Source organism: Dipteris shenzhenensis, chromosome 15 (assembly GCF_047967505.1).
Source record: "Dipteris shenzhenensis isolate YYH24624 ecotype China chromosome 15, Dip_SZ_1.0, whole genome shotgun sequence".
NCBI lineage: Eukaryota > Viridiplantae > Streptophyta > Polypodiopsida > Gleicheniales > Dipteridaceae > Dipteris > Dipteris shenzhenensis.
In genome coordinates this window covers 50,565,190-50,587,382 of record NC_141610.1, presented here as the reverse complement: position 1 = coordinate 50,587,382, position 22,193 = coordinate 50,565,190, and the positions used below count along the sequence as shown (strand labels likewise).

Genomic DNA, 22,193 nt, shown 5'->3' with positions numbered 1-22,193 from the left:
TAAGGGGAGGGACCAACCACAAGCAACACCATCTCCAAAAGTGCTACAAAATTGCAAGCACCACCTCAAGTTTATCAGGACCTTCAAGCCATGCTACTTTTGATAGATGCTAGTGCCCAACCCATGCAACTCGACAAAGAAGGGCCAAGGACATCATCCATTCATAACTCGAAGGTGCAATTCTCTTCCCTCTTCTTGATGGTGCACTCAACAAGGATGCCACATACATTAAGTCCCCATAAGGTTGACTCTGCTCGTATTCCATGTGTCTAGGTAACAACAGGAAGTCCCCAATGTAGGTGGAAATAGGAGTCCCTTCCATAGAGAGTCATTTCTTAGGTGAATAGAGTACCATTTGCACCCCAACAGTTCACACTCATGGATCACCTTAGGTAAATAGGCCTTGTCCCCTTGTAAATCAATCTTATACACAATACTATGCACTATTATAGGATCTCTAATTAATCACCCTGACCCTCACACACCTCTAGAAATAACAAGCAAATCAGAGAGAACTACAAAATGGCCCCCCAAAAAGACACGTTGCAATAACTATAACACCACAGATACACTAAGTTAATAACATAGTGCATGATGGCATATTAATGCAAGACACACTGCATAGCAACACAGTGCATGTCAAGTTACTAAAGTCATGTGCACGGTTACCAAGGTTGTGCATGTCAGATTGCTAATGCAACGTCCATTGGATTGCTAATGCAACGTCCATCGGATTGCTAATGGAACATCTACCGGGATAGTAACACAGTGTGCATCAAGATAAATTTCTATAAAAATAAGACCCCTGGGAAAAAATCCACTGTGTTAGTAGTTTTAACCAAGCTCTTGCAAATTTTCTCCAAAAATTTCCCAGCTACAAAATTTGATTACCAAGCCATCCCACCTACCTTGCCGCATCCCAAACTATCAAATTCTACATGAGTTTAGTCTCTGAGAGCTCTGAAGACTCCTTGAGCGATCTCTTTGTAATCTATTGTTCCTTTGGATTCATGGAGTTGAGTCAAACCTAGGTCAATACCTCTAGCATGTCTAGATCATACACCACTCCTTCTACTACTACTGTCAACCCATATTTCCCCCCCTCTACCTTTCATCTACTCTTCCTAGCTCTCTGCCCCTTCCCGGTAATGTGGCCCAAGAAGAGATAATTGAAGAAACCCATGATCAAAGCCACCCCAAAGAAAGTGGTTGAGCTTCTACATCTCGCCAAACCAAGCATAGGAAGGTCATCCCTACAGCCCCTCTTATACTGAGCATTCTATGACCATTGCCAATACCTCTCCCCTAAGCCACAAGTAGCTCAATGCCTTTAATGACATTTCTATACATTCCTCCTTTCGATATAGGCCGAATATGGAATTCAAAGTCTGCTATAATACGCACACCTATTACCAGGCTTGCCACAACCCAAAAGTTAGGCCATACTTCAAAGCTATTGTCCTGATGCCCCTTGTAGAATGACTCCCATGCTACTTGGATCTAAATCTGGTGATGTACTTCATAGATAGCTATAATCATTCAACAAATCTCACCTTTTTTTATAGATGAACAAGGGGCAACTCTTCATTTTCAGTACTTAGTATTGATGCCATCAGGGCAGTATTTGTTAATGGAAAAATGTGTGTGTGTGTGTGTGTGTGTGTGTGTGTGTGTGAGAGAGAGAGAGAGAGAGAGAGAGAGAGAGAGAGAGAGAGGAGTGCACACAAGATTACTAACTATACACTCACTTGTATTCCAAGTAAAATAGGAATATATACATGGACCGCTTAGGGTTAGCCTTAGGGTTTGTCCCATAACCCTTATGGTGTAATTTACATACCATTCTCAACACCCTCTCTTAAATTTGACTACATAAGAAGACGGTTCTTTACAAAACACAATTTGTGGGTTTTTTGAATGTTGCATAACGGCAACAGAAATAAAGATAAGAAAAGATGCACAAGAGTGCAAAGTACAATGGAAGAAGTATGTACAAAGGTGTACAACTTAACCTTCACTTCCCCCTCTTAAGTTGCAAGTGGTGAAGACCAAGTTGATGTTGAAAGTGTGCAAACTTATGAAGGGAAAGTGGCTTGGTGAAGATATCTGCAACCTGTTCTTGTGTCGGACAATGTATCAAGTCAATTCCTTCACTAAGAAGTTTCTCATGGACAAAGTGATAATGCACTTCAATGTGTGTGGGGGTTAAAGGTCACTGTGCCTTTACCCCAGTTATGCACAATACTCAAACACAGATATAAATGAATGAAAAAGAAGATTAGGGTGGTTCTGCACCCACCAAAACTTGTGGCTCTCTGTTTCTCTCTCCTTCTTCCGTTCTTGCTTCCGTTGAGAGCACTCTCAATTGGTATCAGAGCCCGGGTGATCTAGCTGAGCGTGCGTGAATGCTTGAAGCTCAGCAGCTCTGTGGGAGGAAGGAGAAGCTCTGTGGGAAGCTTTATGGGTGACTTTACTTGCATTAGAGTGTGTAGAGACCTTGGAGGAACCTTTGGAAAAGTCACTTTGTTTTTGCAAAGTGGTTTTGAGAGCCTGTTAAGTGTTTTCAAAGAAAAAGACGTTTTTTGAGCTTTTCCCTGTTCCGTTCGATGACAGAGACTCCATATTGACTTGTAGAGGCAACTATTGCTTGCTTTTGGTATCCACTTCACTTCAAGAGCTTGGAAACACCTTCATTCTTGAATCTGGGATCATTTCATTGGATTTCTGACTCATTGTGTCAGTTTCTACGTTTTTTGCTCGGGTGTTAGAACTCAAGTTTGGAGCAACCATTTGTAGATCTGTCAGTTCCGGTGGACTCAGGAGGTCCTAAAACTTCTATGTTGCTCATCATTCGCACTTCGGTGGAGTTTACAAATAGCTCTACTTTGAAAAACGTTTTTCAGTCCGTGTGTTGGACCCAGTGATTGAGACCATGGTTTCCAAAACCGTCTATTCCATTGCGTTTCGGATGCCCAAAAACCTCTACCTATCAGTTCTTGCGCGATTCGGTGGAGGATTTTCAGAGTTATAGATCTTTGTGTATTCGATTTCGTCTCTCTATTATGCATTTTTTTTCATTCTAAGGTTTTGAAACCTTAGATTTATGCCACATGGCAGTGGATAAGTGTTGACTCCCATTTCTCACTCATCGGTTGGGATTTTGGAGTTCTAGCAGAAGAGAGGTATTTGTAAATTTTCTTGCTGAATCCGATTATGCAATGGCGCCCATGTTTTGAGGCATCTCAGGTTCTATTTTCAGTAGCAGTCATTACCGTGGGACTATGATTTCTTGAGCATACCTTATGCAGATCACTCTGGTTGCAGTTTGAGCAGTGTGCACTCATTCGTGGTATGATGGGTTGTAATGGATGATTTATAGGCCATTTGGATGCATTACAGTCCTTATTGGATGCGTTGATAGGCCCAAATTGCCTTATGGGATGCTATTTTTTATGGACGCTTTGCACATGGATGCTATTTTATGCTAAGGGACAGCTTTGACACATTGTAGGTGATGCACTGATAGTGCTATGCTCTCTTGGATGAGATATTATTAATGCATATGCCAGTGGACGGTGTTTATGCTTGAGTCATTTGACACTTATTGGCATTTTGGATTGCCATTGCAGTTGGCATTTTCTTTTGGGCCAGATTTGCTCATATGGATGCATAGTATATGCACATGAGTCAGATGCTTTGAGTTTTGAGTTTTGGTGATATTTCAGTCTATTGTGGCATACACATTTGGGTGCACCTGGTATTTGGTGTGATTCTCTCTTGCAGGCACTAGCATTTGGGATTTTGTTTCATTTGCATCTTGGCATCCTCTTCCATGTCTGAAAAGGAGTTTTTCAGCATTAAAAAGTTTGATGGGACAAACTTTTCTTTGTGGAAAGAACAAATAAGGGATGTGCTTATTCAAAAGAAGTAGATTAAACCCTTGGCAGGGATTGAAGCTAAGCCTGCAAATATGTCTAAGGATGATTGGAATGAGTTAGATGCATTAGCAAAGTCTACTATTAGACTTCATCTTGCAGAGTCAGTTTATTTCATAGTAGTAAATGAGCAGACTACGGAAGATTTATGGAAGAAACTGTGTGCCACTTATGAGAAGGAAACTACCTCTAATAAAGTTTACCTCATGAAGAGGTTGTTTGAGTTGCAGATGAAGGAAGGGGTCTCCATTTCTTCTCACTTGAATGAATTCAATATTATTTTCAGCCAGCTTCCAGGCTCAGAAGATGAATTTTTATGTGGAGACTAAGGCAATATTTCTCTTATGTTCATTGCCATCCTCATGGGATACCTTCCATACAGCTGTCAGTAACTCTGCACCTAGTGGAGTACTAAAATTTGATGATGTTGTGGGTAGCTTGTTGGCCGAGGAGATTAGACGGAAGTCTATGGATGGCAACAAGCAAGATGCAGCCTTAAATGTGCAAAAGGGCAGATCATAGTTCAGGGGGAAGTCCCAAGAAAGAGGGAAGTCTCGTAGCAAGGGCCATATGAAAAAGGATTGCTACAAGCTAAAAAGAGAGCAAAAAGATAAGAAAAAGAATGCAAATTGGGGTGCAAATCAAAAGGAAGAGAATCCAAGGGAGGACAAAGGAAAAGTGAAGATCGAGGAGATCAATGCAGTCACACATGATAGTGACAATGACGTTCTCTTCATGTCTAGTTTATCTGCAGAGTTGCTTACCACTTCAGATGATGCATATTCCCAGGATTGGATTTTGGATTCTGGTGCTTCATTCCATGTTACTCCTCATAGGGAATGGTTCTCCACTTATGACAATGGAAAGACAGATTGTGTGCATCGTGGAAATGACTATGCATGTGACATAGTGGGAGCAGGTGACATAAAGTTTGCAAATGGGTCTGCATTTGTTTTGAAACATGTGAGACATGTGCCTAAGCTGACCAAGAGTCTTATTTCAGTGGGTCAGCTAGATGATGCTGGTTTTCACACCACTTTTGGCTTTCAGAGTTGGAAAATTCAGAAGGGCTCTATGCTTTTGGCCAGGGGTGCCAAGTGTGGGACTTTGTATCCCTTACATGTATCAAGGGTATTTGATCATGTTGTTGTAATAACCGAGCAGCCAAGCACTTCTTTGTGGCATTGCAGGTTGGGGCACATGAGCCAGAATAGAATGAAACTCTTATGCCATTTGGGTTATGTACTGCATTTGAGTTTCTCTGATTTTGAATTTTGTGAGCATTGTCTCTATGGGAAGCAGACTAAATCAGCCCATAAAAGAAGAGGAAAGAAAGAGTTTGAAATGCTTGATTTGGTGCATTCAGACATATGTGGTCCCATGCTTACACGGTCATTAGGCGGGGCTGAATACTATGTGACATTCATTGATGATGCAACTAGGAAGTTATTCGTTTGTGAGATGTTTGTTTTTTCTAGGTTTTGATCATCATTAATATTTTTTGTGTCATTGTCATAGTTATATTTTGTTGCAAATGTTGCGAGGCAAATGTCAACCATGTTTTTTCTTTTTATGTATTTAGTAATAATAGTGTCACAGGTTATGTTAGTGGAATCACTGGGAAGATGTTGTAGTTGTTTTTTCCACTTGAGGATGAGTGCTCTGTTTTCTTCTTTGTTTGTGTTTATAAAGTAGAAGCTCCTTGTTGTTCTATGTAAGGGTAAAGATAGAGTAATGAAAGTGTGAAGATAGTGGGAGAGAAGGAAGGAGTCTCACTTGCGGCTTTCTCACATACATAATGGGGAAGTACACACAAAGGTGGAGGCTGAAAACAGTTTTCCTCTTCTTAGTTGTGAAAGCCAAAAGAACTCTAGTACAAAGAAATAGAAGAACCCTATATGTGGGTCTCAAACCAAACTCAGCTAACTAAGGTGGCATACTAACTGAGCCACAAACTAGAGTACATAAGGATAGCTGTCATCCAGCTATTATTCATGGGTGGTGTACCAACCGCATCTGCAGCTAACAAGTCAGTGACATAAATGCACAACGGTCACCCTGGCATATCACGAGTGGAGCTCGATATCTCAACACTCCCCCTCGAGCTCAATCCCAATTCCTGCACACCAAGCAGGTCTCTGAACTTGTGCAGCTTCTCTGTGCCCAATGCCTTCGTGAATATGTCAACTACCTAATCCTCTGTGTTGACATAAACTAGATCAATAATACCTAGTAAAACCTTCTCTCACACATAGTGATAATGCACCTCAATGTGCTTTGTTCTAGCATGATAGACTGGGTTATTTGCCAAGTGTATACTGCTCATGTTGTCACAATAAATGACAACTGGCCCATCTGTAGACTGATGCATATCATAAAGTAGCTTATGCAACCAAGCTACCTCACATGTAGCCATTGCTACACCCCTATACTCACCCTCTGTGCTCGACAAGGCAACTGTAGGCTATTTCTTACTGCTCCAAGTGACTGCAGCACTCCCAAAAGAGAACACATATCCACTGGTAGATCATCTATTAGAAATACTACCAGCCCAATCAGCATCAGTGTATCCATGCAACTGTATCCGAACCCCAGCCTCATAAAATAGTCCATACTGTAATGTGGACTTCACATACCTGAGTATGCATCTAGCCACATCCAAATGTGGTTTCCTTGGAGCTTGCATAAACTTACCAATCCAACAACATAGCTCAAATTTGGCATGATAATAGTCATATAAATCAAACTTCCTACTATGCGTCTGTACATAGTAGGGTCTTCCAGAAGCCCACCTGCATCTGCGCTCAGCTTCACATTCTGCTCCAAAGGAACTGAAATAGGCTTACAGCCTGTCATCCCATATTTGGACAGCATATCCAATCCATACTGCCTCTGCAAGAGCCGTATCCCACTTGGTGATCTAATCACCTCAATGCCTAAGAAATAACGCAGCTCTCCCAAATCTTCATCTCAAACTTCTACTTCAATAGCATTTTCACATGAAGGATATCTTCATCACTATCGCCTGTGATGATCAAATCATAACATAAATGACAAGCAGCATAATACCTTTCTCTGTTTTTCTCACATAAAGTGAGAAATCTGCCTTGGAAATCTAAAAGCCAATAGTGACAAGATACTGTCCTATCTTGTCAGACCATGCTCTAGGTGCTTGCGTCAAGCCATACAAGGCTTTCTTCAACCTGCAAACAAACTCAGGATGAACAGCATGAACATAACCTGGTGGCTGCTCCATAAAGACCTCTTCTTGCAAATCACCATGAAAGAAGGCATTCTTTACATCCATCTAATGTAAAGACCATGCCTTTGATGCAGCCATAGCAATGACTGCTCTTACGGTTGCCATCCTTGCAACTGGACTGAATGTTTCTTCATAATCAATGCCATATGTCTGTGCATACCCCTTGACAACTAATCTTGCCTTGTATCTGCTCACAGAACCATCTGCATTGTGCTTCACCTTATAAACCCACTTACAGCCAATTGCATTCTTGTCTTTAGGCAAAGGCACCGATTCCCATGTAGCATTTGCTTCCAAGGCATCCATTTGTTCATCCATGGCTTTCTCCCATTTTTCTTTTCCCATGGCTTGCTCAAAAGAAGTGGGTTCTGGTCCCTGTATCACTTTGACCATATAGGCATAGTGAATGGCTGTAAATCCATCATATTTCAGCCTATCCATAGGATACCTAGCTTTGGTAGACCTGCACAAAATAGGCTCACTTCCAGGTGCTCTCAAAACATCCCTGGTCTTCCTTACTCCTGGTGTAACAACAGAAGGAATACCCAACTCATCATCAATTCTCTATTCTGAGCCACTGCATTCACCATCCACATAAGAATGACATGCAATCACATCAAACATGGGCTGATATACCTTCTCTTTTCCTTTTCATGATACATGCATACCACTATTGGCATTGCTTTGAGGAGATTCTCCTGATCTCAATCTGCCTATCCATGGTGAAGTATGTGAACCACTGCTAGAATACACTGCAAGTCCACTAATATTTTGTGATTGCTGCTGTGAATTCTATGCAGCATTACCATTTTGTGCATCTACATCATCAATCACATTTACTAGTTTATACCAGCTGCTCATCTCATCAAAAACAACATCTCTGCTCACTGTAAACTTACAAGTAGAAGGGTTATAGCATCTCTACCCTTTCTGCTGCAGAGAATAACCAATAAAGATGCACTTCTCAGCTTTTGGATCCAACTTGGACCTCAAGTCATCTGGCACGTGAACATAGGCAATGCAACCAAAAATTTTCAAATGAGAAATATGTGGCTTCCTACCAGTATACATCTTCTCTGGTGTCATGCCATGTATTGCTGCAGTGGGAGTCCTGTTCATTATGTAAACTGCTGTAGCAACTGCTTCAGCCCAATAATAATATGGTAGGTCTTTTTCATTTAGCATGGCCCGAGATACCTCTCCAATATGCTTGTTTTTCCTTTCTGCAAGTCCATTTTGTTGTGGGGTATGACTGCATGAATATTGCTGCTTTATGCCATGCTCCTGCAGGAACCTTGCAAACTCATTTGAGAGGTACTCTCCCCCTCCATCTGACCTTAGGCATTTTATTTGTAGCCCTGTTTCTTTTCCAACCATAGCTTTAAAAGCTTCACTTTTCTTTTTCATAAAATACACCCAAACTTTTCTGCTGTAGTCATCAATAAAAGTGATAAAATAATGATAGCCTCCAATAGATGCAGGTTTAGTAGTCCACACATCAGAGTGGATTAATTCCAATGGCTTCTTACTCTCTTGAACATGTCTAGGAAATGGTTTCCTTGCCTGTTTTCCAAATTGACAGGCTTCACATACCTTATGCATTTCTGCAACCTTGAATTTAGGCAATCCTGCAACAACATTTCGGGCCTGCATTGATTTAAGTTGTTGTACATTAACATGACCAATGTGTTTATGCCAGATATCAATATCTGCAACTACACCGGTCCCATGTGCAAACATTGCTGCACTCAATTCAGGCATGTCCGCATCCAATGTAAACATCCTGCCCTTCTTCTTTCCTTTTGCTATCAAGCGACCGTTATTTTTCATATCCTCAACAAAGCATCCATGAGGATTTAATCTGACCTGCAAGCCTTGCTCAACCATTTGACCAATAGAAACTAGGTTCTTGGTGATATTCGGGACATGAAATACATTAAACAAGTATTTCTTTTTCCCATCTTGCATAGACAAAGAAATTTTACCAATCTGCACAGTAGGATGTGTAGTATCATCACCAGTCTCCACAAATCCTAGTCTTTCCATTTTCCTTGCATCCTACATCCATTCTGCATGACCTATCATGTGGTTGAACGCACCTGAGTCAACATACCACACATCATTGCTTTCTTCTACACTTGTCACAGAATTGGTCATGTGCTGCACCATAAACAGATGCTCATTTCTGTCATCACCCTGTCTACTAGAGGATGCATAATTGCCTTGCTGCAATTTTCCATTCATAATGTCATTCTGCTTTTTGTAGCAGTCTTGAGCCATATCACCCATTTTACCACAATAGTAGCATTCAACATTGCTGTTTGCATTCTAGCCTCTTTGCCATCCACCACGACCTCTTTGGCTCCCCCTGCCTCTAGAGTTACCATGTCCTCCTCCATAGGACTGGTTTTCTTGAGTTTGCTGCATATTCTGATTTCTACCACGGCCTCCAAATCGCGGCCTCCTCTACCTCTGCCTCTACCTCTTCCAGCATTTTAGTAGAAGATAGTATCTTTAAAAGTTCCTCCTGAAGAAGATGCACCACCATTTCTCTGCTCTTCAGAAATTAGAAGAGCAAACAACTCCAAATCAGGAAATTTTTCACGGACGTCAATGGATGTCCGGAACTGTGCATAATCCTTTCCTAGACCATTCAAGGTCACAGAAACTAAATCATCATCTTCCACTAGCGACCCAAAGGAAGCAAGTGCATCTGGTGTTGTTATTGATGATGTTTTCTAAAATATGACCCATGTCTTTGGTCCAACGAGTATATTTTGTTATTTTCATGTTAATTGCACATGGGAAGATTAACATATCCGGGTTGCTTATTAGAACTCTTAATTTTTGTGGGTTTTGTGTAGGTTGTATTATTTTAGAAGTGACAACATTAATTTGTGTGTGTAAATGGTGTATTTCAAATTCGAAACTGAATGTATGGAAGAGAACATATTGTAGGAATAAGTCTTCAACGCAATAGTAATAGTTATGTAGTAATTGTTCGATGTACTGGGTAATGCTTTTGATTTTGGGGTACAATTGTTAAAACAACTTAGAGTTAAAAAATTGATGACCCCATTTTGATGTTTGGAATTCAGTTTGTTTTGAAATTCTTGTGCATTGGATGTACATTGCTTTTCTTAATGCTTCTGGTGTGATATGGAATTTTAGCATGTAAGATATGCATATGAAGATACACTCATTTTGTGGATATAGCTCAAGGAATTCTAAGTTAATCTTTATTTGGTTAGAGTAGTGTTCACTTGTCATGTTGATTGCTTTGATTGTAGTGTGTGGAAGATTTTTTAAGGAGTGCTAGAATAATTTGTTTGCAACAGGTCAAGACTAAGTTGTTGAGAAAGGTTGACATTCTTTTATTATTATAGTATCATAGTTGTGATTAATGATGACCATACATTATAAGATGAATGCTTGTTAATTTTAGGAAAATGGATGTGATAATAAAAATAATTATTTCTCATTTGGAGTATATAAAGTGGGATTTGAAAGCGTATAATAAAATGGAAGTTATTATATGAAAAACAAAATGCTTGATTGGATTAAGAGTTGTTAATATTTAAAACAATCATATAATTAACTATGTACTATATTCATTAAGGTGTAGTAAACAATGAAGATTTTAGTTTATGTGCGTAATGATCATTAGAATAGTAATGAGCATATAGATACTCTTTAATAGTTCTAGTAATAATGTAAAAAGAATACTGAGGGCTTGTTTGGTAGTATTTATTCGATGTGGGAAATGAAATTGTTTAGTTCATACAAAAACTTGTGTTAACCAAGGGACACTTTATTATCGTTATATTTTGAAATAACATTTGTAGGGTGCGTGCGCTAAATTGTATGTATCATGAAACTATACTTATATTATTCAATTATAAATAATAGTGGTGGCCTAAATATTATCTTAAAGGTAACAATATACTTAGCAATTTAATGAGAAGTACTAGCTGATAAGTAGAATTACTTAAGGCATTAAAAAAATAATCAAATATTATGAATATTATTTTTTAAAGACACCAAAGTAAGACTGACTTTAACATTATGAGTAGTTTGACTTTGTTAGGTTAATATAATTCTAGTAATGAAGCAATAACCTTGTGTTAAAGTATCTAGAATAACATGAAACCAACTACAACTTTTTTCTATGTACAAATTTTTTTTAAAATAATAAATAAATAGCACTTTACAAAGTAACATGTAGCAGTGAGTGCTACTATGTTAAGAAAGAAGCAAAATTACAAGCTCATGTGTTACGGTATGTAAAGAACACTCTCAGTGAAAAGCTTGAAATGTGTGCCGAAGGAAACTTTAGCTGCAAGACTTAAGGCTACCACTCTGCTGGAAATAAACTGAACTGATGATCTTGTGTTGTACAGTGGAAGTATTATGCGATACATTGTATGCTTGGTTGTTAAGGCACTCATGCACCATTGCACCTTAAAGGAATAAAGCTCGCAACAAGACTGTGCATGTTTACTAGGAATCTTCCTTCAATTCTTTGGTCGAATAATTTCGACTTTAGAAACTCTGTGTTATCTTCCAATAATTCTATAAAAGGCTGAGGTAAATCTAAAACTTTATCAACCCATGTGCTCTTCAGTGTAACATCCACGGTTGCACCATCCAAGCTTGTAATAAGTGCCTTTATCTTAGGAATCAATCCAAAATTGTGATGTGGTCACATGTCAAGCATCGAGGTATAATGTTTTCCTTCAAGATCTTACCCTCTTTACAAAACGAGCATACAGGCTCATACAATGTTGAGTTTAGGTCCGTAACAGTCAAGACGCTACTTACCTATTAATGTAACATAGCAAGTGTTAACTATTATTTTATTGTACTTTGTTATATGATAGTTTATACTAATGCACACAAATGAAATATTACTTGGTTTCTGTAGCCGATCTGCTGAATATGTCGGTGGAACACTTCGGCTAATTTTGTAGAAATTGACGGAACTCGGGCAGGTGCCATGATAATTAGATCAAGCATATTCAATGCGATTGGCTGGCTATTTCTTTTCGCTCCTACATTCCTCAGGACAAAATGGCAGAATCCTACATCCTTAAATCTATCGATAATCTTGACATAATCGAAGCGACGATTGCTCTAAAAAGTCAACTACAGTAACAATGTATGTTATATTTTCTAGTTTGATGGTAGAAATATCATTGCAATTTACAATGTAATAGTTTGAAATAACAAGTTACCGTAATAAGATCATTTGCAACTTCACCTCCGTCGCCGAAAATAAGTTCATCCATCTGATGCATGCAACTTCCGAGCTTAATTACTGTTGTCCCTTGCTAATTATCTCTTTATAATCTTCTTTGGTTGGAATGAAAATTGGGTCAATTGTAAACGTTTCAAAATGTTCAACCCTAGTCGAAGGATCAAAAACCAAGTGTAATCAGATGTCCCTCCATCGTTCCGAGATTTTTTATTACAAATTGAAAAGTCTGTAATTTTAATATAGTCCCCTATATTCAACGACTTAAAAAAGTCAGCATAGTAAACCTCGCCTATCACAAGAGTAGTACAACCACCACCACCTCTATCAGTTAAGTCTAGTTTCAAATTCTTGGGGTAATTGAAGTTTTGTATAGCCCAGGTGCCGTATTTATCTAATACTCTGCCTTCGAATATCCCATTCTTAACAGACAAGTCCACTTCATGAGAATAAATAAAGGCCTCTTGTTAGGCGAGTTTTCACTTTCAACGCTCACTTCCTTTGAGCATTCTATAGTTAAAGTATGGTAAGTCCTATCTTCCTCTGGAGATTCTAACTTACTCGTTTGTCTTCTCCAGAATCTACCTCATCGTACATTCTTTTTACAGAGCTCTTGTTGACAGTCACAATAGGAAAGTTTGATGATTCTGCATCAGATTGAACGACGAGAACTATTGGGTCGTCCTTACTGTAATACCTACATGAATTTGAAATACATATTTACTGTAATTTTAGTATTTGATGCTAATTTGAAAGTTCTATCTATTGATCATAATGAATTTGCTATAGTAAATGCTTTCTAGATCATGATTTCACAATTTCATAAATACATAGCTTTTAAACTATATACCGATTTAAAAAAGAATAGGTATTACATACAATTTGACAAGAAATAAAAGTATTTGTTTGTACAAATTGTAAAAGATGCATCCATATTACAGACTTTTTAAAAACTATATAGATACAAGGCTTGCTTATGTGCATAAAGTACTCTTGACTATATAGATGCATGTGTGTGCTAATAAATTCGAAAAAAACTAAAGCTCTAGCGTTTTCACAGTACCAAGGTTTCTTTACAATCTTTTTGGCTTTTGTTTTATGCTTAACAAGCTTCTTTATAACTGTGAGAAACTTTGATTTTGAACACTGATTACTACCAATGATTTCTTGCGAGATGCTTGCATGCAATTTTGAAAGCTTATTAAACAAAGCAAAGTGATAATCAAGCTTTTATCTCTGAATTGTTTTGACATTACTATTGTACTAAACAAAAAAATAATTAATAGTTGTTTATATACAAAAAAAGCAAAGTATGAATCTGTTATTAGCTAGTACTAACTATGCTTAACTAGAAATAAACTAAAGCATAATGTCTCCATATTACCATCATTTCTTTTAGAGTTCAAAATATATAGTTCTGCCATGATTTTCCATTTCAACATTTAGGATATTTATACTAACAAACTAAGATTTGATTTTTATTAATAGCATATCTTGTTTGAAATTACTATCAACTAATTTACAGTTGTTTCTATACGAAAAATGCAAAGTGTAGAGCAACTCTTACCTAATACTAATTGTGCTTCAACATTTCTAAGTTTGACACATTTATATTGATATACTAAGATTTGTGTTTCGTTTGAGATCCCAAATCTTATACATAGATTTGGTAAGAAATTAACAAACGTAAATTTGAGATTTTAAAAATTGCTTTTCTACCACAATTCCAACTGTTGTTTAAGATTACTATTTAGAATGAGTTTATAAAAAAATACATTCACCATGTTGAGCAACAGCTATAGGTGAAAATAGAGGGTACAGGCATGTACAATAGCGCTTACTTGCTGCCATCATGAAATAAAATAGAAACAATAGTACTTATTTGCTGCTAATATGAAATAAAATAGAAAAATATGTTTGTGTATAACCTATCAGAACATAATGAAAATTTCTTATATATTAATGCACCATGAGTTTCATGATGATTACAACATTCATATAAATATACTAATTCATCAAGGAATCAAAATAAATCTATTGAAAAGATGCTTATCAAATTACAAATCTTCTTCCATAACGACAACTGCTACAAAGTATCCAGTCTTTAAATGACTCATTTACAAATAGATATAATTTTAACAACTTCAAAATCGGAGTATACTACGATTTCTACAAGTCTCTTCATTGAAGGAGGAACATTGGCATGGGCTAGAAATATTGGGCCTTCCATTAATAATGTCTCCCAAAGATTCTGGAAGACATAGTTGTGATGTCACAAACAAGCATACAATTCCATATCACACTATCTATGCTACACACCAACGTAGTACAAGCAAGCATACAAGTCTTCAAATGTCTTAGTAGGATTATGGTAACCCAAGAAATATTTAATATACGACCCTAATAATATAATAACTTTTATAATCCTACTTGTCTTGAAGAAGCAGTACAATAGAACCAAGAGAATCAAAGCTTGAGCTTGATTCAAGAATTCTTTTATGATCGAAACTGCAAAATAGAAGCAAACATTATAATGGCAATCTAGAATGAAAGCAAATAACAAGGACCTCTGAAAGAGGATGGAATAGTGGCTCCCAAAAAGTACAAGGCCCTCAAACAATACAATATGGGAAAGGTGAGCTACAAAATGAAACAGTCGTCCACAAAATGGGATGACACAGTCTGTAGAAAAGAATGTATAGGTCGGGTCTAACAAGCAAGATGTAAACACAATGGAGTCTTGAAGTGTGGCAGTAGAAACGGAGTACTGAACAGAGAAAACATACGCATTTATAAAGCCAAGTTCTTAAAAAAAAACAACGAGTATAGAAGCCGCTTCTGTCAAGCAAGCCATAAAAACAAAAGCGTGGCGACAAAAACAAAATACTGAACACAGAAAACATATGCAGATATAGAGACAAGTTCAAACAGTGAATATACAGGCCTCTTCTGTCAAGCAAGCCATAAAAACAATCGAATCTTTAACTGTGGCAGTAGAAACAGAATGCTCAACCCAAATAATATACGCATATATACAAAAAACTTTACAAAGAAAAAAATAATAGTAAGACGAAATACCTTCAGTGCAATCTGACATGTCTATTTCACAGAGACTTGTCATCACAAGAAACTTTTATATTGGTGTCAAAAGTTTGTATGCCCTTATAAAAATGAATGTTTGAAATATTCGCCAGGATTTGAAACTTTTATGTGAAAAATTTTAAAGTTTCGCTAGGATCTACATCTTTTACTTCAAAATTCAAAAGAAAATATACACGTGTACTATATTCTATCAATATTATGAAACTAGAAAAACTAGCTTGATAAACTTTCGCTAAGATTTTATATTTATATTTAAATATACCTTCAATAAAAACATCCATGATCACAGCCAAAGAACTTGCTTTGATACTTGAAATAATTCGAGTCCTCAAACGAAATTGAAAGACCACAAGCTCTGAACACAGACGTAATATCTAAATCTTCAAACACGAAAGCAGAATGTTGCAGACTCCAACACATAAGCATAGTAATACAAGGACTGATTATACCATTACAGTAACGCTGCGTATCCTTTTATAGGCAATGCCTCATGAACAAAATCCAAAAATTGCAACTCCTAAAACAGTCGAGCTTCTACGATCTTCCGCAACCGACTCCTTTTACCCTAGCTCATACAACCAACTTATATCACTATCCACATAGCACACAACACCACATAAGGAAGGCCCTTTTAATCTCCCCTTCATAACCGACATGCAACAACAACGATCTGTTTCATGTCCATTTACACAGGGTCTCATTAGATTTATGGTGTGACCCTTTCAACCCGATTATACAGGCGAAGGGTAGCACAACAGCTCCACGAGAACGACTCAATGAGAATAGCGCAACGAAACGGCTCAACGAGAAGAAATAGCACAATGGAACGGCTACATACGAAGGAATAGTCCAATTGCTACATGCGAAGGAATGGCTAATCCTTGCATAGCAGCAGAGACTTCCACTTTGGTTCAAAACGCCCATAGGACGACCAACAAAGATTGCCACAACTAACTATGAAGAAGTTAGCCGCAATTTCAGGCTCCATCTTGAGTTTGGTGATGCCCCCAGTGTAAAGAGCCAAGCGAAGGAGATACAGAGCCGTGCAAGGGAGATGCAGTTAAAACACACCAGCGAGTAAGAGAAGAGGGGAGGTAGCAAGGAGGGTAAGCCGGGAGGTGAGCGGGGGCGAAGGAAAGGAGCAACAGGAGAGGAAGCGAAGAGGGTAAGCAATGCGACGAAGGCAGCGACGAGGGGAGGTAGTGAAGAGGGTAAGTAGGAGGAGGAGGAGGAGATGAGAGGAGATGAGGGTAAGCAGGAGGAGGAGACGGGAGGAGAGGAGGTGGCGAGGAAGCAGTAGGTAAGTGGAGGCACCTCAAAGAATCATTGGCGCCCCTTTCTCAAACCCTGAACTCGTTTTTACTAACCTTCACTAACTTGCCATTTTCGCTAATCGCACCACTAACTACAACCCAACCACCACGGTCCCACTAACCTGGTCAAATTGACCAAGTACTCACTAATGCACTAATTTGCTAACCCACCTAAGACCGTTTGCATTGCAGGGCCAATAACTTAGCGATCATATCTTTAGAAGAGCAACCATTACAACAACAAAGAAGGAAGACAACTCCTTCACAGCAAACCGAAACAAAGTCTCCAAATGCTTATGTGAATCCCAAAGGACTTCTGAATATCGACAAGCAAATTCCATATATCTTTCGTGGCAAGCAACTACGCACCAGCTACAGCAACATCCATCTTCATTTTCACTACCAATTCATCTATCCGATCATCACACTCGCCTTTCCTGCAAATAAATAACATCTATAGAATTAAACTCTCATACAAAGCATTTTATTTCAATGTGCAGTTCAATCTCGTCTAGATTCTATACTCTACTCCTCACTAAAGACTATTCATGATCGAAATCATCGCCTATACACTCACAAACAAAACACTCTATATCCCTTCAATATCCATGATATTCCCAAACTGCTTCATGCATCCTGATTCTGAAGACGTAACACTTTCTCCCTAGGAATGCCAATATGGAAACCTTGAGAGGATTGTGAATCCGTTGCATGAGGCTGGCATCTGCCACTTATGCTTCTCTCTTGCGCTCGTGCACGAGTGCGAAGGATCTAACCCATGGCAAGCGTGCCCATGACTCCATTAGACGAAATGGGTTGGAGCAAAGCGCTTTTATTGGAGCTCTCCTCGTAGATATGTATTTAAAGTGTGAAGCAACAGAGGATGCGCACGCGTTATTTTTTGAATTGCCTCTCCGAAATGCATTTTCGTGGAATCTAATAATTAGGTCATATACACGGCAGGGGAAACATGCAGACGCCCTGCAATGTTTGGGGCGGATGCAGGGTGAAGGAATACTGCCAGACAAGTTCACCTTTGTAAGCCTTCTTTCCACATGTATTAGTTTTGAAGACGTAGAACAGATCCGACGAATTCATGCTCGCATTGTTGCTCGTGAATTCGAATCCAATGTAGTTGTAAGGAATGCCCTGGTTAACGTGTATGCCAAGTGTGGCAGTATATTGGATGCACGAAAGGAATTTGAGAGTATGTCATTAAGGGATGCAGTCTCCTGGAACTCCTTGATTTCAGCATATTGCCTGCATGACTTGGGCAAGGAGGCCTTCCATCTTTTCGGCCAACTGCAACAACAAGGTGTTCTCCCTACCAGAGTCACCTTTATCAGCATTTTTGATGCATGTGCCAGTCAGGTAGACTTGGCTGAAGGTCAGAGGATGCATGCACGCATTGCAGGCAGTGGGTATGAGGAAGATGTTGTTGTGGGAACTGCCCTCGTGTGTATGTATGGCAAGTGCAGCCGCCTACAGGATTCTTGGAGGAGCTTCTACAAGATCCCTGATCGGAACCTGGTCTCGTGGAATGCCATGATTGCAGCATGTGCCCACCTTGGGCAGACCAAGGAAGTTTTTACACTTTACAGCCAAATGCTGAGTGAAGGAATAATACCAAACAAAGTCACCCTCATTAGCATTCTTTCAATATGTGCTAGCCCTAGAGCTCTACTCATAGGTCAGCATATACACGCCTGCATCATAGGCAGTGGGTTTCGATCATGTATTGATCTCTGTAATGCCCTTGTCAACATGTACTGCAAGTGTGGCAGTCTAGAGGGTGCTCAGAGTATCTTCAACTATATGCCAGAAAAGAATGTAATTTCATGGACCACCATGATTGCAGCATATGTTGAACATGGGCAAGGCAAGCATGCCATCCAAATTTTCCACCAAATGCAGGGAGAAGGGATTTTGGCAGACAAGGTCACCTTTCTCAGCGTGCTTGATGCATGTGCAAGCTTGGCGTCTCTAGCAAGAGGCAGGCAAATGCATGCCCGGATTGTGGGCAGTGGGCTTGCGGCTGAGATTGGTGTGGGGTCTGCCCTCATCAGCATGTATGGAAAGTGCGGGAGCCTGAAGGATGCATGGAGGGTGTTTGATGGGAGGCCCAACAAGGATGTAATTATGTGGACTGCCATGATAAGTGCACATGTCCAGAATGGATATGCAAATAAGGCTATCCAACTTTTGTATCACATGCAGCAGGAAGCAATAATGCCAAACGAAATCACCTTCATCAGTGTTCTTGATGCATGTGCCAAAGAAGCTGCCCTATTTGATGGCAGGAGGTTGCATACCTACATACTGGCCAACGGATTTGAATCAGAGGTGCGTGTGGGAACTGCCCTTCTCGATATGTATGGAAAATGTGGCAGCCTGGAGGAATCACAGAGAATGTTTAATAAACTGCTGAAGAAGGACGCTGTCTTGTGGACTGCCATGATTGCAGCATATGCCCAGAATGGCAAGGGTAAGGAGGCACTCCTACTGTTTGACCAAATGCAAACAAATGGAGTCACGCCAGACAAGTTTACGTTCACCAATATTCTTTCAGTGTGCAGCCATGCTGGTCTGATTGATGAGGGTCGTCGGTACTTTACTTCCATGAGTGGCGATCATGGCCTTACACCCACTAACCATCATTATAGCTGCATGATTGACATGCTTGGAAGGGCTGGATGCTTGAGGGAGGCAGAAGACATGATCAATAATATGCCGCTCCCACCCACTGCCTTCTCATGGATGACCTTGCTTGTTGCATGCAGACATCAGCTTGATATCGAACGAGGAGAACGTGCTGCAAGGCATGTACTTATACTGGAACCAGATAACCCTGCACCATATGTAATGCTTTCAAACATCTATGCTGCAGCTAACAGAGAATTCGATGCAGCAAGCGTTATAAGCAGGATGAAGAAAAATGCCAGTATTATGAGTGATTGTAGTCTAAGTTGATGGACTATACATGAAGCTCCTCTGCATCATTTGATGCATAGCCAATTCTGGGGGATTTTTGAGCTCATTGCAGTAGAGCGTATGGTTGCTGGTGGAGAAGTTGCCAATCGAGGTCTTCTTGACGTAATATCTAAAATGAGATTGGCCTTTTAGCCTCATGTACCTATCTTACATCCCTCAAAGTTCTTTGTCTGTATCTTTGGTGATAGTTTTTACTCAATCCCATCATAAAGTGGTTTGTTCTCTCTTGATGACAGCAGGATCCTCATGAGCATTTACTGGGTGAATAAATATATCATTTTGTGTGAAATGGAAGAACAAAGGCAGTTGTTAAGTTTTTGCCGCATATGTGCCATTCGTTTCTAGACAGCTTTCCAAGCTGAGAAACGGATTCAAACCAGAGGCTGGCTTGGATGGCTGGAATCTATCTCAACTGGGTTATGGTTTTTAATTAGGAATGACCTTTTTACAGAAGAATTTCAGTAATTCCTGAATCCATGGGATTGCTGCACGTCCATGATGGTTGGGCTGCAAAGGTGCTTTTGTAATTGACGACAGTGACATTGTTTGTTGTGAACATGCAAGGAAACAAAGTGCACAAGCTATGAGAAGTTTGTCATTTTCTGTGGTCAAAGGATGTTTGATGTAGACCTGCGAGGGCGCAAATGCAGTAGTTACAAAGAATCTGTCTTTTGCTTGTGGACAAATAGAGTGGCATCTGAAACCTGGATTCAATTGGTGTTTTCTCTTTATCTATGTGCCATCTTGTACAGTAGAACAGGGGACTGCGTATGACCTGGCTGTTTAGCCAAATCGGATAGTGGTGTCTGCTTGCCCTTCAGCTCCTCTACTGTGCTCTTCACTCCCCTTCCATTGAAAGTGTGGCTATTGCGGAGATATTTTAAGGACTCTGTGCGATCAAGACTAAGCTTCTGCTGGACGAGAGAATGCACAAAGGGCAATGAAAATGAAGTAGTTCTCTTGTAATCAAATAGAGCAAAGTAAGTGGATCAGGATATTGTCAGGAACTCTTGACCTTCAAGGCCATGATTGAGCTAGTCAAGTGGCATGGGTTAAGGAAGGTAAATGTGAAAACCAGAGAATAATCCTCTGCAAATAGAGGAACAAAAGTCACTTTATTCATGAAGCATACACGTCGGAAGGAGTTCTGTCCTCAAATGGTTTGAATAGTAAAAAGGGATAGTGCTTTGATGTCATGCTCTTGTTGGCTCTCCTTCTGTTGCTCCATGATGCTCAAGTGTGTGGTTTTACATTTGTGCAAAATGAGGGTGGAATGCCTGACTGCAATTCACCCTGAATGGCCCAAAAAATGGGCTTGGCTAGAGCAGAGTAAGCCTTTGTCACATGTTAATGGCTCCACAGGAGACAGTCCAGATGAGGCCTATCTATCGTACTCTCGAATACCTTTTGCTCATCCCCAAGTTCCTCTTGATGACTGAATTTGTTTTGGCCCGTGCTTAGGCTATGATGGCCATGGCTGGATCAATTAGTGTGGCCACATCCTCACAGATCTTCTTGTAATGAGGACAACATGGTAACAATGATTCTCTCTTAGTACTTGGCACGTGTCTCTGCACCATGAATCCACCAGAATTTTATCCTTGATTGTCCATGCATTTTTGTTTGATTGCTGGCCATTCCCATTCACAGGCATCTTGTTGTTATTGGAGCTGCTATGTCCCGGTTCTGTTCCCAAGTGTCTTGTTGTTGTTGGAGCTGCTGTATCATGAAAAGTGGAGTTTGGCTACTTGTTGAGCGTGACCTTGTGCCCTTGGCCCTTGCTTAAGAGCCCAAAATTCCAAGCGAGCGCACAGGCAATGTGGTAGCATTTGGACCTGAAGCTTTGCATGAACCATTAGATGTTGAATCTGAGACCTTTGTTCTTTATGTACCTCTATGCCCAGTAGGGTGAACCAGTTGGCATAGTGTTTCACTGTATAGTTGGGCCCTTGGGACAGCTCGAAGAATTGAGTCTCCAAACGGTCCAAATATTGTGGTTGCAGGGACTGGGTTTGGGATTTTCTTTATGAAGTCCCATATCTGGCTGGGTCTAGATTTTCATTGAAACGGTACGTGTGCCACTCGTGCCTCCAAATGACTGCTTAATGTAATCATGGTTCTTTCTTCTGGCCACATTTTCTATTTTCCATTATTGAGATCTCTTATTACTAATCACACGTGTGTTTTCTTCCATGTGAGTTCTGATTGTAGGATTCACATCCCGGCCAGGCATCTTCTGCTACCATGTGCAATTACTCTCCTGCAGCTTAGAGTACTCTCTTTTCATAGCTCATCACCATGCATGCTATCTTCAATATAGCACTAGTCACCTTCAG

The 22,193-nt window shown here is 39.7% G+C and overlaps 1 protein-coding gene across 1 annotated transcript; it reads left to right on the top strand.

Moving 5' to 3' along the window:
* Positions 1-17,446: 17,446 nt before the first annotated feature.
* Positions 17,447-20,623, top strand: LOC147893938 (pentatricopeptide repeat-containing protein At3g03580-like). Its single transcript, XM_087386235.1, has one exon. It carries the CDS (start codon positions 17,578-17,580, stop codon positions 19,834-19,836), a length of 2,259 nt encoding a protein of 752 aa, XP_087242361.1. The 5' UTR covers positions 17,447-17,577; the 3' UTR covers positions 19,837-20,623.
* Positions 20,624-22,193: the final 1,570 nt, after the last annotated feature.